The following is a 26,029-nucleotide window of genomic DNA, read 5'->3' on the forward strand; positions in this document are numbered from 1 at the left end:
GTGGGAGGGGAGTCTGCTGAGAGAAGTCTCAGAGGATTTGTGGGCTTGAAATCCTGACTGAATATGGTCACGTGAGAATTAGAGGAACCATCTTGGGTACATCCTGGGCTTGAACTCAGGGTCTGGGCGCTGCCCCCAAGCTTCTATAGCTCAAGGCTAGTGCTCTACCTGTTGAGCCACAGCACCACTTCGGGTCTTTTCTGTGTATGTGGTACTGAGGAATCGCACCCAGGGCTTCCTGCATGCTAGGCAAGCACTCTGCCACTGAGCCACCTTCCCAGCCCTGTCTTGGTACTTTCCCAGGCCTTGGCTCCAAGTTCATACTCCTTTGTCTTGTCTTCCAAGGCCATAGCAGAAATTCAGTGTAATGATCTGAAACATTACATTCTGAAGGAACTGGCCTCAGTTCAGAAACCAGTATGTCTTCACAGCAACTCCCTTAACCTCTCTGAGACTCCTTAACGTGGGAGTAATAGTTTGTATAGCACAGTGCTATTACTAAGATTGAATAGGTCATTTATAAGAGGTACTAAGCTCTACAGCGTTCATTATTTTGTAGTTTTCTATATTCATATTTACATGCACATAGTAGCAATATAAAGTATAAAATATTGTACATTATATTATAAATATATGTTTACATATTGCATATACAATTAAGTACAGTATGATGTTTGTAATACACTCATAAGTTTACATTGTTTACAACTATATATTTAGATTAAATATTTATATATGGATATTTTTACCAGTTTTATATTTTTACAATGCAAATACGATCGTGTCAGTGGCCTGGTTTCTTTTACTTCTATTATTATTCTTAGGTAATGATTTGAGACCCAACTTCCTGTGAAATCTTATTTCCTTCACATTTTATGGGAGATAATGGCCTTTGGAGTCCTGAAATGTTCCTGGGACAAAAGCTGACTTCCTCCACTATTACTACCTTCGCGTTTGTAGGAAGGGGTTCGCTCAACCTGCCGGATCATGAGGATTCTCCAGCCCCCACCCCGGGTCCCTCTGCGCTCCAGTGCTGGGCCGGCCTTGGCCTCTCCCGGCCTCCTCAGGACACGCTGGTAGCAGGTTTCCACTAGAGGGCGGTCAAAGAAAGAGGGAGGAAAAAGCAGCCTGGCGGGCTGGCCAGCAACACTGGATTTGGCATCATAGTCCGTTTGTGTCAAGTACAACCTTCCAATCTGTGGAATGATCAAGGATCCCTTTCTTGTGCAGACGGGAGTTAGCCTGGTGTTTGTGGGGGGGAGGAGAAAGAAGGGCTAGGGGAGAAGGAGGGTTAGAAAGGAGAGATTGGGAGAGAGGGATGGAGGGAGAGAGGGAGAGAGAGAGGAGAGAGGAGAGGGAGAGAGAGGGGGGAAAGAGGGAGACAGAGAGAGAGGGAGAAGGAGAGGAAGAAAGAGAGGGGAGAGGAGAGGGAGAAAGAGAGGGAGAGGGAGAGAGAGAGGGGAGAGGGAGAGAGAGAGGGAGAGGGAGAGAGAGAGGGGAGAGGGAGAGAGAGAAGGAGAGGGAGACAGGGAGGAGAAAGAAGGGCTAGGGGAGAAGGAGGGTTAGAAAGGAGAGATTGGGAGAGAGCTGAGAAAAAGGAGTGGCTACAGCAAGAGAAGAGAGAGAAGAAGAAGAGAGATGAGTAGGAGAAGAGAGGGAGGGGGAAATGGGAGGGAGGGAGGGAGGGAAGGAGGGAGGGAGGGAAGAAGGGAGGGAGGGAGGGAGGGAGGGAGGGAAGGAGGGAGGGAGGGAGGGAACAATCTCAGCACAAGATGCTTCAGTCAGCAGCTGGTTTTTCCTCGGGGAGGTGGTGGAGGTAGGCAAGGGGTGGGGAAAGAGGAGGGGGAAGAAGCAGAAGAGGGGGAGGGGGGAGGCTGGGTCAGAGCCCTGCGGTGCCGCCCTGCTGCCCGCAGCAAACTCTTGCACAAGGACCCGAGGCTCCCAGGCCCCAGGAGGGCTGCGCGCAGAGGGACAGGAGAGGAGAGGAGAGGAGCACCAGAGAAGCCATGGTGAGCTGCAGCCCACACCATCCCAGACCCTCCAGAAGCTTCTCGGGGTTGTCCTGGCAGGAGGCAGCATGGGGGTGGGCAAGCCATCCATTGAGATTTGGGGGTAAAAAAAGATGACAGAATCCCCCAAAATGTGGTCAGAGTTTCAACAAGGGGACCCTAGCATGTCGGCTCGCAGACTGCCGATTCCTTCCCCTCTGCCCTGTCTCTTGAAGATCCAAGGAACCCTTTGGCCACGGCGGCCTGAAAAAAAAATAGAATTTTAAAAAACGCGGAGAGCCCTGTGGTCTCCTCATCCACTTGCAGTGCTCGCAAGGTCTCGCTTTGTATTCGGCACAAAGACGTCTCTCCTTTCCCATTTCCTCCTTGGTTATCTCTGCTTTTAGGTAGTTGAGGCATATTGACTCACCAGGGTCAGTGTGAAGAGCCGGTGCTAAATGAGAATAGCGCTAGTGTGTGAAGCACCAAAGAATGCTTTTTACAAATACCCACACCAACTATGACATGGTTTAAAAGCTGAGCTGAGGGGCTGGGAAAGTGGCTCAGTGGTAGAGCGCTTGCTTGCCTTGCATGCCTGAGGCCCTGGGTTCGATTCCTCAGCACCACATAAGCAGAAAGAAAAAAGCCAGAAGTGGCACTGTGGCTTAAATGGTAGAGCGCTAGCCTTGAGCTGAAGAGCTGAGGGACAGCGCCCAGGCCCAGAGTTCAGGCCCCACGACCGGACCCCCCCTCCCCCCCAAAAAATAAAAGCTGAGCTGAAAAGGAGGTATAAAAATGATAGAAATGTAGACTAATACCAGACCAACCAACGATGATGAGCAGCTGGAGACTGAACTATGAAACCAATGGAAGCAGCACTGAGCACCAGCTTGGGAGTCATTTGATGTGATTTTTCGCCCATGTTTGAGAATTCTCTTCCCGGGACAGGCTTCATAGGCATACATGGTCTAGTCTGAATTGTACGAACATGATCGTCAAAGCGCTGTAACTAGGAGGCTCACCCAAATATCCTTTTGCGTTTTCTTTGCAGATACTTGCGTGGAAGCGTCAGGGTGCGGGGCGGGGCTCCCGGGCCCTGTGCGGACTGTGGCTGTGGTCGGCGCTCTGCTGCGGTATGCCGTGGTGCTGTGCATCACCCCTTCTAACTCCCGCTCTTCCCTCTCCTCTAAGACCATGTGCTTGCAGGGAAAATTGTTAGGTCAGCAGCTGTGAACCATCCCTTCTATGAACGTCCCCTTTCTACTTTTTATCTTTAGCTGGTTCTCAGAAACGTGAGCCCTTTCTTTACCTGCTACACCCTGTGTCACCCAATCCAGATCCCGACAAATCCCCTGGGAGTCTTCATGTCCTGCCGGTTCACGTTCATGACGAGCTATGGCAAGAAGGCTCTCCCGAGGGAAGCCAGTTGCTCAGCATTTTGTTTCCTATGAACGGTTGCTGTGCATAATGTAGTTTCTGCATTTGCAGCGTGAGCTCCACCAGCTGGGCACTGGTGGCTCATGCCAGCCACTCAGCAGGCTGAGAGCTGAGGATCACCGTTCAAAGCCAGCCCAGGCAGGAAAGCCTGTGGGACTCTTTAATTAGCCACCCAAAAGTTGGAAGGGGAACTGTGGCTCAAATGGTAGAGTCCTAGTCTTGACCACAAAAGCTTGAGGAGAGTGCTCAGGCCCTGAGTTCAAACCTAGCACGGATGTGCATACTCACATGCATGCACGCACACGCACGCGCACACACACACACACACACACACACACACACACACAACTAGGGTGTTTACCTTTTGGTGTTTCTTCCATTATGTTGCAAGTTTTATGTCTGAGTTGTAGGCTTTCCATCAACACCTTTGGACAGACTTTCCCGCTTCCTCGCAAGCTTGTGTTTTCAGCTCTGACTGTGCTGCACACCGCCCCGCACATCCCCTGTGTGGCCTCTGTCCTTCTTCTTCTGGGAAGCCAGAATTCCTTTACCCATCACGCATTTCCTGCATCTCTTCAAAGTACACGCGCTGCTTTATGAACCGAGGGAGACCGACGTGCTAAGTGATTGACAGGCACTCAGAAAATGCAGCATGAATTTCTAAAGTACGCTGGTTAGACGTCACTGGAGAGCATTTTGAGGAAGACACTTTCATGAAAACAAATCTAGAAAAACCATTAAATGGGGGTAAAATAATGCCATGTGGTGAGAGCCTTCTACATTCAAGCCGGAAGGTCCCGGTTCTGCTTCCCATTGGCAAACAACTCTGCTCCTGAGACAGTCACTTACTCTTTTCTTTGGGGGGAGGGGCTCTCGGCTCCTCTTTGAGCTGGCAGCTCAGCCTGGGCGGGGCTCCTACCAGCTGTCACGTTATGTCAGTGACGCGTTTTATGCTGATGTCTTTCAGATTTCTTGGCATATCATGGGACTGACTGCTGGACTTACCATTATTCTGCAAAACCTATGACCTGGGAAAATGCTAGAAGGTTCTGCCAAGAAACTTACACAGACTTAGTTGCCATACAAAATAAGGCCGAGATTGAGTACCTAGAACGGACCCTGCCCTTCAGCCGATATTACTACTGGATAGGCATCCGGAAGATCGGACAGACATGGACGTGGGTGGGGACCAACAAGACTCTCACGGAAGAGGCAGAGAACTGGGGGGCGGGGGAGCCCAACAACAAGAAATCCAAGGAGGACTGCGTGGAGATCTACATCAAGAGGGAAAGAGACTCCGGAAAGTGGAATGATGACGCCTGCCACAAACGCAAGGCAGCCCTGTGCTACACAGGTGGGCAGCGCGGGGGGGGGGGGGGGCGCCTCAGGAGCGCCTCGGTCAGGACGGGGAGGCTCATGCCATGCCAGTGACCGAGTCCTAAAACCCCACAGCTCTAGCCCTCGAAATAAGCTTGAATCGTGCACATTCTGAGCATTTCTGGTGTGTAAAAAGCCGGTCCCTCTAGCAAGTGACATCAAGGTGTTAAGGCCAATAGGTGGGGGAGGAGGAGGAGGAGGAGAGAGAGAGAGAGAGAGAGAGAGAGAGAGAGAGAGAGAGAGAGAGAGAGAGAGAGAGAGAGAGAGAGAGAGAGAGAGAGAGAGAGAGAGAGAGAGAGAGGAGCCATGCGCTTGCTGGAGAGGCAGGGAGTTGGTGTTGAGAGTTCGCTCGTTGTGAAGTAGGGGCTTAGATGTTGCAGGTCTCAGCTCCTTAATAATTCTGTACACCACCACATTGTACGATTTTTGTGGCTGATGAAAACTCCTGTAAGTACCATTACAATAATTCCAGCCTAGTTAGGACTTGCCAATCCCTATTTGAGCAATGACGTGGAGTTACTTTGGCTCCTTGGGGCAGCATGGCTTTTTAACTCGAGGGCTTTCTTCCTGTAAAGACAGGGAAGGCCAAGCAGAATGCAGAAACGACTGAGGTCAAACCATCACGGAATGTGTTTATCACACTAAAAAAAAGGAATAGCAAAGGTTCTCATGCACGCTCCTGTTTTCCCATATACACCATTACTATCAGCCTAAAAGCAAAAAAGGTCTATAGTTAGCATATTCCACAAATGAAAAAAATAGCATGAAATTTTTACACACACAAAAGATTTGAAATAAAGAAGGTGGCCACAAATTTGTTTTAAACGGGGAGAGATAAAAACAAGAGGGCTAAGCTGGGTGCTGGTGGCTCACGTCTGTCATCCTAGCTACTCAAGAGGTTTGAGGTTCAAAGCCAGCCTGGGCAGGAAAATTCCTGAGACTGTTATCTCCAATGAACCACCAGAAAACCAGAAGTGGATCTGTGGCTCAAAGTGGTTGAATGCTCGCCTTGAGCATAAAAGCCCAGGGACAGCGCCCAGGCCCTGAATTCAGGTCCTATGATAGACCGACCAAAAAAGGGCTAAGAGTTCTAAAAGGGGTGAATGTGACCAAAGAACATTATATATCTATGTGGAAATCTCAGGGTAAACTCTTCACATGATGGAAATGCTGGGATTAAGTAAACGTTTCCTAATTATTAAAATCATCTCAACAAAAAATTATGGATAGGGAAATGACCAGAAATACTACAATATAACTAATAATGGATCATCTCAACAAAAGCATTGTGGATAGGGAAATGACTAGGAACACGAACACCGAAGTCTACTAATGGTTGTGTTCTGACCTTACAGCTTCCTGCAGGTCCCAGTCATGCAGTGGTCGTGGAGAATGTGTCGAAACCATCAATAACCACACCTGTAACTGTGAGGCGGGGTACTACGGACCCGAGTGCCAGTTTGGTGAGCCGTTTCCTTTCTTTGTTTCTTCTGACAGTGCCACACATTCTGTAAGCCATGGTAGGAGTTGGCTGGGGCAAACTGATCCAAGCCATGCTGAGAAACGGGAAGTTTTGACCTGTTAGTTATGCTTTCCCCCTGCTGCTCTCTTCCCAGGGAGATTTCATAAGTCAGCATGAAGTTTCAATTCATTTCACAAGTTCTTTTTTTTTTTTTTTTTTTTAGTACCACAAAGAGCAAGGTGTTGAGTTAAAACCCTGTGCAAATGACAATAAAGAATCAGGCATGGAGAGTTGTAAAGTCAGAATGACAGGGAGCCATTTACCATTAGGAAGTACGCTTGTTCGCTGACAGGTAGGGACACACAGGAAAGCACATGGAATGATTCAGAATACAGACCAGAGAAAGAGAACGCGTTTATTTGGGCTGGGTGTTTCAGGAGAAGACAAAGCAAATATAGATCTTGCCTTCAAAGGATCTACAGTTAATTAGAGGACATTACCTATGTTCATAATTGAGTTTGAAGGAAAGCAAGACACACTAGAGTATGCTGTAGAGATGAGGGAATGTGGAGGGAGGAAATCTGTCCTTCTCTAGGTTTGGCATTTAAGGCAAATGTCCTAGGAAAAGCACGTGAAAGAGCTCCACATGAGTCTTGAAGTCATTCAGAACCATGGTGATAGAAATGGAAGGCACCCATTTAAAGTCTTGGACCCAGCCCACCACTACAAGAGATATCAAATCCTTTGAGTGATGTTGGGCCAGATTTCAAAAGTATGAAGTATCTGGTGCATACAATAGAAAACCAATGCTTTTGTGATAAACAGTGCTTTTGAAGAATAAGGAATTAAGGCTAACATAGATCTAAATGTCAATCAGTTAAGATTTCATACTTTAACATTTAACCTTAGAGCCCTGAATTCCACCTGATACTTATCTCCAGTGTAGAACTCTAGTTTTCAATCTGTGGATCGCTGGTTTTCCCATTTCTCTAGGCACTGTAGCCCTCTTTTTGCACTGGGAGGGGAGGGGAGGGAGGTAGTTGCTTTCCTTCATCTCATTGTTTTCTGGTTCTCTTTCAACACAAGGAGCATTTCTCCCCTCGGTGGTTCCTTCTTGGATGCTTCTCCAAGCCCATCAAGTAGTTTATTTCTCATCTTCTGCCTTTAGTCTATTGTTCTTTTGATTCTACATCTTGCCCTTGTGAAGACTCACATATCTCTGTGACCTTGTGATGGACAAATCTGTCATTAACAGTGTCCTTTGAGATGTTCACAAGCCTGTGGGTTCTAGCCAGTTCACCTTCTTTTTTCAGAATCTCATGACATGGAGCCAGCTTTTACACGGGCACTCTGTCTGTGGTGAACCTCTCTCACCCCCCGCCCCGCGGTTTTGCAAGGAAATACACTATCAATTCATACACTTACTATTGCTCCAATTACTCTCCTACTTGACAGCCCTGTCAGTGCCCTCTTGATCTTTCTCCCCATTTATTACAGTAGTCTTCAACAAGAACGCCACAACTTTAAATCAGTTCCACCCAAATATATTACTCATTCTACTGGCAGGCTGATGAACTAAAACATGTCATTTCTGGGTGGCAATTATCCTCTTAATTTGCATCTATCATTTGTCTTAGGGGATAAAATCTAAGTTCATCAAGATCTAGAGTAACGTTTGATAGATAGTAAGTCAACGAAAAAGCCAGGTGCTTTGTCTTAGCTCCCATCTTCCTGGCCATGTCTTGTATCTTGCCTTTCCTCCGCTTGCCTTCTAATAATCCCCAAATACTTACAGTTCTCCACCACTCACACTGGCTTTGGATCTCCTTCTCTCTCATTACACATGGCTATCTAGTCATCTTGAAGACATGATTCAGAGACTGTTTTTTCCAGGACTGTTGTTTTGAATGTGTGCCTATCAAGTGGCAATGCTAGCATTCAAATCCATCAGGTCTTAACGCTTCCAACTCTGTTGCTTTGCTCATTGAAGTGGTCGAGTGTGAGCCTCTGAGCGCCCCAGACCTGGGCACCATGGACTGTGTCCACCCTTTGGGAAACTTCAGCTTCCGCTCCCAGTGTACCTTCCTCTGCGCAGACGGGACAGATCTAATCGGGGCTGAAGAGACCAGCTGTGGACCCCTGGGGAACTGGTCGTCTCTCGAACCAATCTGTCAAGGTGAGCAGCTCCACTTTAGACGGTGTATTGTGATACAATGCCATGCAGATAAGGGAATGCAGGGAAGAAGTCTGCATCATTTCCTGGAGCTTAATTTAGCTTAACTTGCATTGCACTGTGATGCTTTTCAAAGAGGTTTGTGTTTTTTTTTTCATTTTAAATTCAATGATTAGGTGATACTAAGGAACTGAACCCAGGGCCTCATGCATGCTAGCAAGCACTCTACCACTAAGCCACCTTCCCAGCCCCAAAGAGGTTTATCCTAAAATGAAAAAGAAACCTCCCAAACAGACAAACAACAAATTCTTCCTGGGCCATCTGACTATGTGAAAGATGATTTATAAAATATAATTTATAGAAAGGTACTTTATAATTTATAGCAATATAGTAGGGATTTTCTGTATTTTTTTGTTTTCCTCAATGTCAATAATAAAGATTTGGTGACCCTCCACTGAATCTTAGATCCTGTCCTCTCAATCACACCCATTTCATGTTCTGCCCTACGTAACGCCAGCTGTGTCCTTGGGGTGGGGAGCAGAGGTCCTTCCCAGTGTTTTTCTTTGGTATGTTCGCCAAGTCTTCTTTTATTTTTCCTGTCGTGTAAACTCTTAGGAGAATAATAACTACAAAAAATAACTACTACCAAAAATGGAAGAACCATCCCCAGTTTTTTTTTTTTTTACTCACTTAAAATTCAGAGAAACTATCCGTTAGCTGCCAAAATAATTCACACATTGGAGAAAACATGGTTTATCTGCACTTAGAAAGCTTTGATCACACTTGCTACATTTATGCGCCTGCTTCACAAGTTTCTATAGCTTGTCTCAAAAGAAATGTCAGCAAATTTGACCCACACTGAATTGAACCAATCTTGGGCATGCTTCAGAGACAAGATATTTTTCAGGGCAGCTCAGGTAGGCTTTAGGATGGATGAACAAGTGGAAATCATCACCGTTCACTGGAAAGAATCGGGAGCAGACTTGCAGGAAGCGTGTGCCGAGCTGGGAGTCCCCAGGCTGGGGTGAGAGTGAACGGGCTCCGGGGCACTGAGCCTTCTCCGTTGGCCCCTCCCCAGCTCAGCCAAACCATCAAGAAGATGAAGTCCAAAAGCATGGGCAGGGGGCATTTCCACAAGTTGGGAATTTCTCAGTTCACTGGGAAAATGGCTCTTCTTTTCTTTATTCCTGAACTTATATGAAGACTTTTCTAGCTCTTCTCTATGTGTCAGAGTACTAAACGCTGAACAAGTCCAGGCAGCTAGACACATGGTGACTACCTTTTGCTAAGATCTTTAGACACAGCCCCGAGAACCCCAGCAACCCCAGATCTGAGAGCACAGACTGGTGAAGTCTTTGCTGTAGACGAATTGTGGGCTCTCCACCCATAACCGATGTCCCTTGGTCAAATAGGAGATGAGGCATCAAGTCACCTCTTGTTGGGAGACATGAGAAGGAAATAAATCTCCACGGCTAAGGAAATCGTGTTTCTGGTCTCACGCTCTGCACCTCGCTGATTTCTGTTTCAGAGACAGGCCGGAGTTTCTCAGTGACCAACGAAGGTGGCTACAACCCCCTCTTCATTCCAGTGGCGGTCATGGTCACTGCCTTCTCTGGACTGGCATTTATCATTTGGTTGGCGAGACGACTGAGCAGAGGTATGTGAGTTTAATTTCTTGTGAAAATGAAACAACTTTAAAGCAAAAAAATGAAAAGAAAGAAAACCCACAGGAAACTCGAACTGCATAGAATCAACGGCAGCAGGTGCCAAGCCTTGTGTTTCATAGATTCCAGTGCCTGCAGACATGTAAATCAGCTGAGGCCAGACAATGATTTTCATTAGGCAAACCTTTTTAAAAATGCCTATTGTCTGTAAGGTACCTTACTAGGGTGATAGCCAAATTAGGCATTCTAATTGTTCTTGGCTTTTAAAAAATTCTGAAAGAGAAGGAAAAACACATAATGTCCATCCTCTAGAAGACTATGTGCTGGGCAGGTACCAGTGGCTCACGCCTGTAATCCTAGCTACACAGAAGGCTGAGATCTGAGGATTGTGGTTCAAAGCCAGCCCGGGCAGGGAAGCCCCGGAGTGAAGCTGTGGTTCAAGTGGTAGAGCACTAGCCTTGAGCAACAAAGCTTAGGAACAGTGCTTAGGTTCTGGGTTCAAACCCCAGGGTGGACACACACACACACACACACACACACACACACACACACACACACACACACACACACACTCACTAGTATAATTTTTCTAAGATATGAACCAAATGTCCACTAAGCTGTTCACGGAATTGCTCTTAAGTACTTGACCTTGTGAAGGGTCAACTACTACATGTGAAGCAGCGCTGTCCCTGGCAGGAATCCGCAGGCACCCTTCCTGGTAGCTTGTTCCCAAGGCCAAGGGCACCTCGTATGCTTGAGGGACGTCTTGGGAAGTTACTTTCCGCTAGCTAGGTTGGAGATGGAATCCTGCAGAGAACACGGTCTCCTGCCCCCTTCCCCTGAGAGGTCCGCGCAGCCGCAGCCTTCGGCAGGATTGGATTTTCACTCCCACCTTTGGTCGGACTCAGGAGGCAGACCCGTTCGAAGCTGTAGAAGTCACAGATATTGGGCAGCTGTTGTGGGACCCCTGTTTTCAGGAGAAGATGATGGATGACCTCGAAGTGATTGCTAAGCAATCCTTCTGAGCCATCTGCCTGTGGTACCCGTTGATTGTCGTTTAAGTGCCCCTTCCATTAGATTAGCATGTATTTTGTCCACTGACTATGCGGGTCCCCGGCTGTGTGTCCTGGCAACTGCAGGGATGCACTTAGCCTGTCCACAATGAGCTAGCACCGGGGTCTGGTCCTTCATTCTACCCTGAAAACTGGAAGTGTCAGATTAGCTTTCTAACCAGCCTAGAAAGACCATGGAGAAGCCATTGAAGAGGAGCAAGAACTTTACTAACTGTAACCTAACCACACTGAGCCGTGAAAATGTCTGCCCTGCCTCTGAGAGAAATTTTGTGGCATTTGGATCCCGCCATGATAGAGTACTGGGTTCCTAACAGCAACTTCACTGGTGCGAAAGAGGAATGGCAAATCGTTCTTGCCATTGACTTACCTTTCTTTCCCTTGAGACTTTAAGGCTGGAACCCAACCTTCCTTGGGTGATTATGGCAGAATTCAGGGGGTGGAGAGCAAAGTGGGCGATCACATATTAATTACACATTGGGATAAGCTATCGCAATAATGTCAAGGATTTGGGGGCTGAAAGTCAGCTTAATAAGGAACATATTTATACCAGATTCATACCCTTCAATAAATAGTCGTAGCACCAAAAGACAGAATGGAAGTCACATGTATTTAGAGAAGTCTCACTGGTGAAGGCTGTTTGATAAGTAGTGTAAGAAAAGAAGTAAGGTTGTTTTTAGTTTTTTTTTTTAACCTTGGAGTCATTTCTGTACAAGATCTCAAACTGATAAGTTGAGAACCCATGCCCCTACTGTGGGAATCAGTGTGGGGCAAACAGGAAACAGATAACGGCCATGTAGGCTATTTACAGTTATGCCAGCAATGAGAACACACACCCCAAGATCACCGACTGTGGCAGGAAAGCTGGGGTCACATGAAAGCCACATTTAAATCGTCTACCAATATTTCCAACTTTCAAGCCATTGGCCTGGTGTTCTAACACTTCTAGTTGTACTTGGTTCTTAAACACAGGAACAATATCTTTTTTTTTCTATAGACACAATGTCAGAAATGATCCTAGGGCCCAGGCTGCACGCCTACTGGGTTCATTGATGCGTTTACAAAGATAAAGGGAAAAGTAATAAACCTGTAAATACACATATACCTCTGTTCTGAGAATTTGATCTTACTTTTTGCTGCTGATCCAGGCTTGAACTCAGGGCCTGGGTGCTGCTGCCCTTGAGCTTTTTTTTCTTTCTGTTTTTTTGTTTTTGCTCTACTACTTGAGCCACAGCTCCATTTCCAGATCTCTCTCTCTCTCTCTCTCTCTCTCTCTCTCTCTGTCTCTCTGTCTCTGTCTCTGTCTCTGTCTCTGTCTCTCTCTCTGTGTGTGTGTGTGTGTGTGTGTGTGTGTGTGTGTGTGTGTGTGTGAGATTAATTAGAGATAAGAGTCCCATGGACTTGCCTGCCCGGGCTGTTTTCACACCAAGATCCTCCTATCTCAGCCTCCCGAGTAACTAGCATTACAGGTCTGAGCTAATTGGGGCTCAGCTGTTCTGAGAATTGTCCAGAAAGCTGCAGAAAGGGAGCAGGTGACATTTTCGCGCATGATGGCCCTGATCTTTTATTAGATGAATCCTTGGAACCTGGCTGTAGGGCACCTATCCCAGCAATCTTCGTATCAGACATCAACTCCCTTCTCCCGGGCTAGGAATAAGGGAGAGTTCCAGAAACACATTCCCCTGGTCATTGGTTCCACCAGAAACACTTTGTATTCCAGAACCATCTTTCTCTGAGTAGTCACTAACATTGGCTCTGTTTGGTAAAAGAGTCAAACAGGCCGGGCGCTGGTAGCTCACGCCTGTAATCCTAGCTACTCAGGAGGCTGAGATCTGAGGATCGCGGTTCAAAGCCAGCCCGGGCAGGAGAGACCGTGAGACTCCTATCTCCAATAAACCACCAGAAAACCGGAAGTGGCGCTGTAGCTCAAGTGGTAGAGCGTTCGCCTTGAGCTGAAGAGCGGAGGGACAGCATCCAGGCCCAGAGTTCAAGCCCCACGACCGACAAAAAAAAAAAAAAAAAAAAAAAAAGAGTCAAACAGCATGTACCCTAGACGCTCTTGTCTTCAGAGTCAGAAAATTAGCTCCCCACCCCTTTGGTTAGAGGAATTTTCCACTTGAACCAACACACAGGGTAGAAGAAGGCATGAAGCTGAACACATGCCCCCTTGCTTCCCTTTTCTTCAAGAAGAAACCTCCTCAGTAGGAACAGAGTTTTGCTTATACATTATTATGGGTTTCATTGTCCCTAAAAGATAAACAACGTTTCTGTGAAGATAAACTTGACTCTTCTGAAGACTCAGCGTATGCCACCAGCAGGCAGAATTTTGGCTGAAAGATTTTACACAGTAATTTCTAACACTAAAGGATTAGAACGGAAATTGGGTACAAGGTCTAGGCTCTGGCCTACAAACTTTGAAATACATTTCCTTTTGTCGACCCAGTAAGGAAGATGGGATTGCTATCACCTTTGTGGTTTACAGAAGAGAAGCAACTTGTTCAAAGACAGGTCCCAGCCTCCAGGTGCCCAAACAGGGCTTTCAGCTGAGTGGAAACTTCAACGTTCAGCCACGGAAATAATTCTTTCTCCTTCAAGAGCTTTTCCTGCTTTTATTCTTCTTTTATGTTGCTTTCCTATAGACCCCAATTCTCCAGCTCATTTCAAAAAGGATGTAAATTCACCAAATCCATTCAAAATGATAACTCGACCTAAAAAGCCAGAAACAGTCAACTTTTAGGGGCCGCCTCAGGTCCCCTTACATACCTAACACATGCACATTTCAAAAGACAGATGGGTGGGTAGAAACCTCCTTTCTCCCTCACATCAAGAGGAAATTGCCTGCTTTCCACTAATTGCATTTTTCGTTTGTATTTTTAGGCAAGAAATCTCAGGAAAGGTAAGTTTTGCCAGTGTGTTTTTCCATGTGTCGATTCTTTCTCTACTTTCCTTAATATGCTTCCTATTATAGCTTAATCCCAAAGTAGATACAATTAATTAATTTTACAAAGGGGGGGTTCATTGAAGGGAACTATCCAGGTACAGTAATAAGTCCCTTGCCTCCCTTAAACTATTTTTTGTACTAGTGGAGCTAAATAGATGAATATATGAGTAATAATCTGTTAGGAAAGGTCAGTTAGCCAGAAGGGAAGTTTTACTGATTATCCTCAAAATTTCTTTTCAGTTTTTATTAGCATATATCATATGTACAAGGGGGAGGTTTTATGATGACAGGTCCATACCTGGGTGCAATGTATTTCAATCAATATGTTCATCTATTTTCTTCGAGGGTTCAAAGCATTCTGTTATATTATTTCTTGGCCTGGCTGAAAATACCTCCAGGACCTATACATATGAATCAAGGAGTATTTAATTCCACAAGAATTTATTGAGAATGTACCCCAGACACGAAGAATGAGTCCCTGAATGCCTAATGCAAAAGGGTAAATGACTCCTACTCTGCTTCTGCAGCATGGAGACGGGGGCACGCATGATTTCCAGATACCACTTCCACCAAAAAGGCACTTTAAAAAAAGCTTGGCCTTGAAACCCAGATTCTTTCGTTGGCGTAATAATGCAGACTAGCAAGATGGAATGCAGACACAGGAAAGTACCTGATCCACCTGACAGAGTGAACATGGGAAAATAGTTCAGTTTTGTGACTCGCTTTGAAACGTATGGGAGTTTAAGTAAAAAGAACTATGGGGATGACATGTCTTGGGTGGTGTGCTGAGCACCCAGCCAGACAGCTTGGAAAGACGTGGGTAGGTGTCTGGAGAGGGCCAGTCTGAGCTTGGACAACATGCTAGCCACGGCTGTCACTGAGAAGATCTCAGTGGAGTGGGCTGTAGCTCAGAATGCAGCAGAGAGGGGCTGGGAAGGTGGCTCAGTGGTAGAGTGCTTGCCTTGCATGCCTGAGGCCCTGGGTTCGATTCCTCAGCACCACATAAGCAAAAAGAAAAAAAAAAGAATGCAGCAGAGAAACGGAGGGAGATGAGCCAAGGAAGCCTTCTACTGGCCCCAGGAGAGTACAGTAAGCCTGTCTTACTTATTTATGGGTTTATTATGTGTAGCTGTTGAGCAAGCACGGTTGGTGGTAAATTTTGTTTTGATCCCAAGAAACCTCAAAAACAAAAGAAAGGTAAATTCCTGCATAACACACCTCAGTTGCTGCCACGAAGCTCTGAATCAGGCCCGTGGCGTCACCAGCCAGGTTTCAGTTGTGTGGTACAAGGGAATCAGCAAGGACACGTGTCTTTGGATGGGAAACAGTGGAAAACCCGCTGAGGCAGAATGTGGCTGTCCTGTGTGCACGGCCCAGAAGAGAGCGGAAGGGAGCAGCAACAGGATGGCACTAGAGTCCTTCCATTCCTTCTGCTCTATTTTCTCATTTATTACCCCATCTTCTCTTTATAGCACAGATGGTGTCCTTGTAAGAAACGAGTCTGTTTGGTGGGGGAGGGGGGGCTGGCCTCCATATCTCCCTGAAGAAAAACTACAAGATGTAAAGCCGAATTCCCTGCTCTTACCCAGCGAGGGGAGGTTTTCTGGCACTATGTACCCAAAGCTGTTGTCTGCCCACGGGAACTGCACGCTGTCCTTGCTGCAAGGTGGAAGCAGCTCGGTTCATCCTTTTAGGTGCCCTTGAGGGCGCAGGAAAAGACGGGTCTGGACGCATATGAACACTAATTTAATAACCACTTCAGGCAAACAGCCATAGCATGGCTAGCGGCTCACTGATGTTTACGCGAATCAGGTTATAGTTGATTACCCATCACCTGTAAGCTTGAGAGCTCAGGGCTCTCGACTCCTAGGATACAGTTCTAAGCCCCAGAAGCCCTCTTCCCAGTAGTGTGAATTTTTTGTTTTTGCTGTTTCACACCAAGCCATTCTGTTACTGAGGTTACTGAGGAAGGGAGGGGGAGCAGAAATAGAGTATGTTTCTAGACCAAGCCAAGGTAGGATGAAACACTATCACACTAAATTCTATGTGTCAATTTCTGAAGCCCTTGAGCTCGTTTACATTCCTGTGCATTTTTGGCTCGTGAATGAATGACTTTTTGGGCAGTTGTGGTTTTGATTCTTGCCGGTTATTTTGACTTTTGCAAACTGTTTCTCCTGTTTGTCACCTCATTTGCTTCTAGTGTCTAAATTTCACCTGGGTAAAAGTTACACCCAAGATACACAGGAAGATACGATGCCAACCTCAGGGCAGGGTATACGTGAGATTCTACTTTCAGAAACTTTTTTTTAAGCTCTAAATTGGCAAACAGGTTTGCAGCTGCTGCACTGTGGTTTTCCCTGATGGTTCATCACCAGACCAGAGCTATAGAATCTGGTTCTATGTTTGAAAAGTGCTAAGACAAAACAAATTTGATTTTCCTTTGTCCTTTCCAAGAATGAGACAATTGAAACATACAAAAAAAGACATATTTTTCATTAAATGAAATTTGTCACTGTCTCACTAAATTATATTCTAGAAGAATTAGGCATTTAGAACTACAATCATTCTTTTCATGAGTTTTGATTTTTCTCTGATTTCACTTTCCATTTGAGGATATTGTCTCCCACTGCCTCAATTTTCCACTGTTCAAAGTCAGTATACAATCTATCTCAAAATCAATAGGTCTGGGAACAAGTGCTGCATCACAGATACTTCACCAGCTGTGGCTATGGGCTGAGAATCCCAGGTACCAATCAGACTTTTGAAGCAGTTTGAATTGAAACTTACATTTTCTCAGTAGTAGAACATGCAAATAAATGTAAGGGCCACTGCAGGATTCTCTTCCCTTTTGCCTTAGAATGTTTTGTTTCCTGTCCAAAATTCCCAGGAGAACACATTCCCTTGCTTCTAACATGTTATTTTTCTTACTAACACTTTAAGCTTGCAATTTGCTCCATTATCACCTTTGGGAAATGCCTACTTTTACTGCTCACAGTTTTCATGTTTGCAAACTTTAATTGTTTTTGAGTTCCTGGGCTTAATTTGCAATCTCTTGCTTTTCTTTTAGGATGGATGACCCATACTAGTCCGTCCATGGTGAAGGAAAATTCTTAAGCTACGAGAAAAATCACTGGGAAATGACTTCAAATCTTTCCAGGATATCTTGTGAAGAGAAAGTGTTTCCTTCGGTGTACCTGGGAGATTTCTTCATGACCAACATCCCCTTCTGCTCCCCTTTGGACCTTTATTCATTCTCCTACTCACAACCCACAGCTGATGTTACATAGCTCTGTTTTTCATCATCTTTTCTAGGGAGAAACAAATGAGACCAGACTAGAAAGGGGGGGGGAAAGATTTCTATGGAATATAAAGATGTCTAACTTTGCTCTTTCCTATTTCTTATTTCAAGTGCCATTTCAATAATGTACTTGATAATAAAGGTTATTATGATCCTGTATATAACATGACATTGCTTTATTCAGTGAAATAAATGTAGTTTTCCCCCCACCCTAACTGTGCCTTTCATGCTTCCTTAGCAGAAGATTCTGAAGGTTTTCCCAGAGCTAGAACAAAAGTAGCTCTCAGGCCTTCTCCTGAGGTTAGACTGAAAGATGCACTGGCTGAAGAGAGAAGCAGGGACGAAGTGCCATAGAACAGCTTTAAATCCAGACCAAAGCTTCTGAAGTTTATGCAACAGTGTCTGGGAAAAACTTGAGCAAGTGAGGACAGGATCACAACAGAATTCGAGATTAGGAATTGGGCAGAAATGGAAGCAGAGACACTCATTCATTAAGGTAACTGTTCAGGCAAGAAGGTTCCACTGTGCGACATCGCGAAGCATTTGTGTCTGACTAGCTGGGGTGGGGGAACGGAGCGTCTCAGGGAGTGGACCAAAGCCCTCAGAAAGGAAAAAAAATCAAACAAAAAAAATCTGGTTAAATATGGCTTATGCAAATATTCCTTTTTCAAAGATCTTGTAGGAAAGTCCCTCCTTTGTTATTTTTCCTCTGATTGAATTTATCTCTTTTATTCTTTTTTTTTGGTCGGTCATGGGGCCTGAACTCTGGGCGCTGTCCCTCAGCTCTTCAGCTCAAGGCTAGCGCTCTACCACTTGAGCCACAGAGCCACTTCTGGCTTTTTTGCTTATGTGGTGCTGAGGAATCGAACCCAGGGCCTCATGCATGCAAGGCAAGCACTCTACCACTGAGCCACCTTCCCAGCCCCTCCTATATAGGAGCCACACAAGGATATTTACAAAGCGTCTGTAAATGCAAAGACAAGTAGAAAAAAATCTGGGAATGGGAAAAAGCCTCAGCTTGAAAATGCTGTTAGAAATGAGATCAATCCCAACCCATTAAAGGCAAGTAATCTGAATGTAGTCTCTTAAGTGAAATTGTGGTAAGAGATCCTAGGGTAGAAGGCAGGGACACTCCGAAAACCTCTGTCCATGGGCTCATGCGTGGACTGCGTGACTGGTTTCATGTGGATTTAGAGCAAACGGGCAGAATGCATATTTGATGATGGTATGACCTACACAATTATTATATTTACTTCTGGAAAATTCTTTATGAATGTTAGAGAAATCAGCATGTCCTTAGAGACCACATACGCAAAGCAATTGTTTCCAAATCTTCTACTATAGGAATATTTATTAACATTAAAAACATTGAAGGATAGGAGTGACATTTTACAGCCTAGTATTTGAGAAAAATACAGGAACTAGGTCCCTGGTCCTGTCATGCTCTGTGACTGCCCAGAGACAAGTTTCTGTCGCATAAATGAAATCTTACGGTAGACAGTGCATGTGAGACAGAGGTGGCCCCGTAGTCGAGAACAAACAATACCTTCACGGGGAATGAAGGAGTTGCTCACATTTTTTGCTCACAACTGGCACTCTACCACATCTCGACTTCATGTTTTCTGCTGTTTAACTGGAGATAGGATTCTGGAGGATGTATCTGTAAAAGCTCAGAACCACTATCCCACATCTCAGCCTCCTGTGTAGCTGGGATTACAGGTTCTAGCACCAGCACCCAGCTTCCATCAGGATTCTCTCTCTTCTCTACTACTCCTTAACAAACTTCTTCAGTCACTCCTGTTATAATATTTTTTTTTTTTGGGTCCAGTCGTGGGGCTTGAACTCTGGGCTGGGCGCTGTCCCTCAGCTCTTCAGCTCAAGGCCAGCGCTCAAGAGCCACAGCACCACTTCCGGCTTTTTTCTTATGTGGTGCTGAGGAATCGAACCCAGGGCCTCAGGCATGCAAGGCAAGCGCTCTACCCCTGAGCCACCTTCCCAGCCCCCTGTTATAATAGTGTTGTATATTCTTTGTTGTTATCCCTTTTTGTGTGAGGAATGTGTGATAGGCAACTCTATTCGGCTCTCTCACTGATATTTCCATTATTCTCATTTTAATATAAAAAATGATCATAGACCAGGGGTCAGCGGTTCATGCCTGCCACCCTTCACCTCTTAGAGGGCTGAGACAGGAAGGATTGCAATTCCTGAGCTAGCATGGGTAGAAAAATCCAGCAAAAAGCAAGGCCAAAGGTGTGGCTCAAAGTAGTAAAACTCATCTGAACACACTAGTTGAATGGGCCCTAGGCCTTGAGTTCAAAGCCTACCAGTGCAAAAAAGCAAACAAGCTATAAACTCAGAACCTAAGTTTAGCTCAAGCCTTTGAAACTCCAAGTTCACTCTCCTCTAAATCCCAATGAAGGTTAAAGTCAATTCCTTGAATGTACAAGTTAGTGTCGTGTTTGTCCTATGCTTATGTACTGTTCATTCAACATCTACCACTCAGCGCTAACGAACAGCTGTGTGCTATGTGTGCTAGGCCCCATTTTTTGCCTCCGGCTTCAGTGCAGTCACGTTTTACTGAGCGGTGGTACACAGGTCAGCACGGGATCACTGAGTCCAGGGAGAGTCTCTCGTGTGGATGAGCAACTGATGAATCACAGTCTCATCAAACCAACAGGATATTTGGCAATGACAAGGTGCCAAAGAGGAAAAGTGAGTATCTTGGCAAGTTCCCTGGGTTCACCCTAGTCTGCCCTTGCATGAGTGGCTTTATCCAGTGGCATCTCCCCATTGTTGCTCCTTGGTACATGAATCAGGACCTCAAACCCCAAAATTTCCACCGGACTTCATTCCGGGCATTATCTTCCCATGTTTGGAAAACAATGATTTACTACACACAAGGGCAGCTGGGGAAATCTGTAGGGCCTGGCCAGGAAAGCACAGCACGCACCTTGCGTTTCAATAGAGCAGGAAGGGGAAGTGGGCCTCTAAGCTCAGGGAATCTTGCCTAAGGGCACACTGCCCCCTTCCTCCCCCACCCCCGTTTCATCTTCCTCCTGCTCTGAAGGGCTGGCACACCCCACACACTGCGGAAATGCAAACCCTAAGCAGCAGACACTGCCACCCTTTGCCAGGGACAAGTTTTCAGTACTGCCAGCTTCTGTCAAAAATTTTTCTTTAAACATTCAAATATTGGTAGAGGTATTGGCAGTGCTTTGGGGTCATGGAAGCCAACCACGTCTGTCTGTACCTGTGCCACTGAAGAAAACACTCTGATGATACATCAAGAGGGATCGAAGCCAAATTTAAAACATAAACTGGGGCTGGGAAGGTGGCTCAGTGGTAGAGTGCTTGCCTCGCATGCATGAGGCCCTGGGTTCGATTCCTCAGCACCATATAAGCAGAAAAAAGCCAGAAGTGGCGCTGTGGCTCAAGTGGTAGGGTGCTAGTCTTGAGCTGAAGAGCTGAGGGACAGCGCCCAGGCCCAGAGTTCAGGCCCCACAACTGATAACAATATATAAATATACTTCTTGAATGCCAGACTAATGATGTAGTGAAACCATTTTGTTCAGGGAGGATTATAAGAGGTCCTTCCAGAAGAAAGTAGAAGTCTAAAATAAGCCTGCAGTTTACTGGATCTCTGGAGGGTTGAATGCACACTGATAATGCGCTTATCCTATTACCCCTGTAGTGAAGGACAGTTTATTATTGTTTTGCTGTTGTTGTTTGGTGGTACTGGGGTTTGAACTCAGAATCTTGTGCTTGTGCTTGTCAAGTATTTATCTGGTTTTTGAAGCAGATACTCTGGACTCAGAATATTTGAAGAAGATTTTATACCATTTTTTCTCTAAGAAATGTTAAATATATTTGTAAAAATCTGTTTGCTTTGTTTTTAAATATTGGTGGAATTCATGTATAAATTATCTGAGACTTTGTGGGCCAGTTTTAATTCAAATCCTTCCTTCCTTCCTTCCTTCCTTCCTTCCTTCCTTCCTTCCTTCCTTCCTTCCTTCCTTCCTTCCTTCCTTCCTCTCTCTCTTCCTCTCTGCCTCCCTCCCTCTCTCCCTCTCTCTCTCCCTCCCTCCCTCTCTTTCTGTCTCTGTCTCTGTCTTTCTGTCTGTCTGTCTGTCTGTCTCTGTCTCTGTCCCTGTCTCTCTGTCTCTCTTTCTGTCTCTCTTTCTTTCTTTCTGTCTGTCTGTCTGTCTGTCTGTCTGTCTGTCTGTCTGTCTGTCTGTCTCTCTCTCTCTCTCTCTCTCTCTCTCTCTCTCTCTCTCTCTCGGGTCCTCATGCTTGCTAGGCAGGTACTCTTAACTATTGAACCATGCCTTCAGCCCTGGTTTTTGATGATTATTTTTTAGGTAAGGTCTCCCTTCTTACCTTGATGTGTTAGGTTGCTACATAGTTGGGATTCGTTGTTCACCACCACCCCAGGTCATTGTTGAGACGGGTCTTGTGAACTTTCTGCTCAGTCTGGCTTTGAACCATGATCCTCACAATTTCAACCTCCGAGCTAGCCAGGGCGACAGGGGCACTGGACCTGGTGTCTGTTCATTTTTTATGGCATGAAAATGAGAACAACTGTGGCACCCACATGCTAGCTGGACATTTCCCTATCACTTGTTCTCCACACAGAGAGAGATGGCAACGGCGAAGACACATGAGTGTGACCGTGGAGTGACTGAGGAGCCTGACACACGAGTGTGACCGTGGAGTGACTGAGGAGCCTGCCAGCGCAGCAGGGAGTGAAAAGATACCGAGGGAGCTTGAAACCTCCACAACTCCAACGTGCCTGCCTCCTCTGCATTCCGTGTCAGACCCAAACCTGGGCAGTGTCTTCTCGTGGGGAGAAGGTACTCGGGAGAGCCCCAGCGGTCCCCATTACAGAAGACTCCTGGAATCCTCCCGGCCCTCCCCCACCCCAGACCTCGGCCCCGAATGTGGAATGGTGGTGTGATCCGCAGCCACGGCTGGCTGCGTTGCTGCAGAGTTCACCTCCCTCTCTGTGCTCTTCACTGCGAGCTTCAGCCCCGTCCTGGGAGTGGACCCCCTGCCAGAGCACTTCACCCCAAAGCTGAGGTCCAGGCACATCTCCAATCCTCAAGCCATCCACACAGACCGTGTCTGCACCAACAGCTCCTGCTCTGTGAGCCCAGCTACTTAGAGCCAGAGCCGAGCAGAAAGTCCTGGCTTCCAAATCCCTGTAGCTACCTCTTCCACAACAACGAAGAGTGCCCACTCTGAAGGGAGGCTGACACAGGGCCAAGGCTTGCGTGTGGTGTCCCCTGGCTACAGCCAACCAAGCAGCAGCTCTGTTCCCTGCCGAGATCACCGAGAGCACATCCCCTCCACCGCCCTGCGGTGCCGCTGCACGCCCTGCCACCGGCCCAACATCCTTCCCAGGGGCACCTGCCCCCAGCGGGCACTGTACAACTGGCACACCTGTGTAACGGTGTGCATCCTAACCCCACGGCAGCAACTGGCCAGCTTCAGAGCCCTGCCAGCCATGGATCCATCCACCAGAGAATCTACCCTAGGTCACTGGCCTGCACCACCTGCAGGTGCTTGTGCACAGCCTGGGCACGGGCTGTTTGTGGCCCTTCTCCCAGTGAAACCACACCATGGGACCATGGCCACAGACACTCACAGTCTGAACTGACACAATGGCACACACTGATGATGAGGATGACAGTTGATTGGACTCCCTGGCAACAACAGGATATACAAGGATATACAGAAGCCAAGTGTACCATAACCAACCCACATCCTAGCACTGGTCCACAGGAGGAAGCCTCCATATAATTTGAAAATGCACTTGTCTCACTGATGCTCAGTTCATCAACATAGGGATAGAAGAAACATGGAAAAACCTTCCAAGGGGATGCAATCATCCTTCAGTAACTGACTCAAAGAAATGCCCCCCAAAAGGACTTTAAAATAATGATTGTAGGGAAGCCCAGTGCACTATAAGAAAATACAGAGAAATAATTCAATAAAGTCAAGAAAACAACTTACGATGATTTGAGTGAGAAACTCAAAGCGGCATCACAAAAAGGAGGCAAATAGAAATCTCTCAGCCAAAGAACTCAGTGAACAAAATAAAATTGAGACTCACAACAACAGACTATATGCAGAAGCGTTTCTGAGCTAGAAGACAGGTCATGAGCCAAGTGTGGTGGTTCATGCCTGTAATCCCAGCACTGGGGCGGGGCAGGCAGAGCCTGGGCTGCATGGCCAACCCTACGTGAAAAATCTTTACAGGTCGAATTAACCAACCAGAGGGAAAGAACAAGTGAAAAGGAGCGAAAAAAGCCTCTGAGACCTACAAAGTATCATTAAGTGGAAAAATGGTAGCGTTATAGAGAAAGCCACAGAAAAGGTAGTAGTGAAATAGCTTAAGCCTTGAGAGGCTACGGACATGCAGACTATCTCAGGAAGGTGCTCTACAAACCACGATCTCTAAGCAGCCAAAAGGCAAAGGCAAAGACAGAATGCGTAAGCAACGAGAGGAAGGTGTCCAGTCACATATAAAGTAACCCTCAGCTAGTAGTAAGTTTCTGAGAAGAAACATTGTAGCCCTCAAAAGAATGGGGTTATCTATTCAGAGAGCTGAACGGGGAAAGAAACCTGCCAGCTAAGAATGCCAGACCCATCAAGGTATCCTTCAGAAAGGAAGGAGACTTCTTTTTCTTAGACAATCATATTCAATATAATTGAGTTCACCAACATTCAATTACAGTTATAAGAAATGATTAAGAAACTCCTACATCTAGAGGTGCAAAGAAACAATAAATAGCATCATGAAAACATCCATAAGTATAAAATTTTCTGGTAGAGCAGAGACACAACTGAGAAAGAGCAAGAAATCAAAACTTTTCACTACAGAAAACCACCAAACCACAATGATTAATAACAAGAGAAAAAGAAAGGAACCAAGAATATACAAAATAATAACAATTAACAAGATGACAGGCATAGGTTGTTACTCATCAATAAAAATCCTGAATGAAAATGCATGAAAAAGCTCAATCACAGATAGAAACAAGAATCAACTACACACTACCCCATCATAAGGATATTACCTCACAAGCAGACACACCTAGCATGTGAAAGGCTGGGAAAAGATATTCCTCATAAACAGAAACCAAAGCCATCAGAAATAGCCATATTCACATCAGATAAAGCACACATTGGATCAAAAGCCAAGAACTATAAAGGGAGTCAAAGAAGCTCATTACACAAAGTTTAGCAACAAGATAGAATAATTATTGTATACATTGTGTATGCCCACATTATACACACACTGTACATATATATGTAACAAACATACATGTGCATTCATACATATCTAAACATATAGATATGTCTCTATATACATAGATGTATATGTGTATTTTCAACACCAGCTCACTCAAATATAAAAAACCATCTTACTGTACCTATATGATAGAATCTGACCCCAAAATAATTGGCAATAACAATAGCCACTTTCATAAATACACAGATCAATCAGAGAGAAAATTAACTCATTAGTGTTGGTCTATAGACCAAACTGATCTATCAGACATTTATAGAATAATTTACCCAACTGTTACAGAATACACTTTCTATTCATTAGAAACATGGAACATTCCCCAGAGAAGATGATGTGTGAGTCCACAAACCAAGAATCAACAAATAAAAATATTCTGAATCATAGCCTTTAACTTCTGTGACCATAATGGAACAAATTAGACATTAACTACAGGAGGAACTGTAGAAATTATAGTAATGCATGAAACAGACTACATGCTTCCAAACAGCCAATGGGTTAGTAAAGAAAAAAAGTTTTCTTGTAATCATAATCCCTCTGTATATCCCCTTTGTAATGACAATAAAAAGTAAAAATCTTGAAATAAGTGAAAAGGGAGAGGCAATATATTAAAACCCATGGGAAACTACGAAAATAGTACAAAGAGGAAAGTTTGTGGCAATAATTTTCTCCATCACAAAAAGCAGAAAGATTTCTAGGAAGCACTCTAAAAACTCAACACAAGAAACCAGAATAGCCAGAATAAATCAAAATATAAATTATTAGAATAAAATAAAAATCTGCACAGAAATAAACAAATTTGAGACTAAAACATACATAAAAGATAAAGTAAGCAAAAGTTAACTCTTTGAAAGGATCAACAACATTGACAAATGTTTAGCTACACAAAAAAATAAAGTGGGAGATGGAAAATGAGATGCCACATCTATTGCTATAGAAATATGAAGGATGACTGGTCATAGTTAGCAACAACATACCTTGAAGTTGGAAAACCTTGAAGAAATGCATAAATTCTTGGACCTATGGCTCTAAAGATTAAGAATTAAAAAACATTAAGAGAACAATAATACAATGAGATGTACAAGACAGTAGGTTGAAAATGAACTTTACAACGTGGGGGGGGGGAGGAGTTGGAGAGGTGGAAGGGATGGTACGGAAAAATAAAGGAGGAGGTAACAATGCTTGATAGGAAATGTACTCACTACCTTGCTCATGTAACTGTGACTCCTCTGTACTGCGTCGTTACAATAAAAAATATATTAAGAACAACAAAAAAAAGAGAGAACAATAATAGCAATGAAACTGGATCA

At 45.2% G+C, this 26,029-nt stretch overlaps 1 protein-coding gene across 1 annotated transcript; it reads left to right on the forward strand.

Annotated features, from left to right (window-relative positions):
• The first annotated feature begins 1,886 nt into the window (after window positions 1–1,886).
• Window positions 1,887–17,591, forward strand: LOC138819668 (L-selectin-like). The gene is made up of 8 exons (XM_070011164.1): window positions 1,887–2,009; window positions 3,040–3,121; window positions 4,393–4,779; window positions 6,158–6,265; window positions 8,255–8,440; window positions 9,966–10,094; window positions 14,049–14,067; window positions 17,180–17,591. Exons 1-8 carry the CDS (start codon window positions 2,007–2,009, stop codon window positions 17,196–17,198), a joined length of 933 nt encoding a protein of 310 aa, XP_069867265.1. The 5' UTR covers window positions 1,887–2,006; the 3' UTR covers window positions 17,199–17,591.
• The last annotated feature ends 8,438 nt before the right edge of the window (window positions 17,592–26,029 follow it).

This window comes from Dipodomys merriami, unplaced genomic scaffold (assembly GCF_024711535.1).
Source record: "Dipodomys merriami isolate MVZ:Mamm:240054 unplaced genomic scaffold, mDipMer1.0.p SCAF_81, whole genome shotgun sequence".
In the NCBI taxonomy this organism is placed as follows: Eukaryota; Metazoa; Chordata; class Mammalia; order Rodentia; family Heteromyidae; genus Dipodomys; species Dipodomys merriami.

Bases quoted from the DNA above. Each gene is read 5' to 3' on its own strand.
- LOC138819668 (XM_070011164.1), top strand. The intron at 3,122-4,392 runs GTATGCCGTGGT...GATGTCTTTCAG, and splicing joins GTGGTCGGCGCTCTGCTGCG to ATTTCTTGGCATATCATGGG. The intron at 4,780-6,157 runs GTGGGCAGCGCG...CTGACCTTACAG, and splicing joins GGCAGCCCTGTGCTACACAG to CTTCCTGCAGGTCCCAGTCA.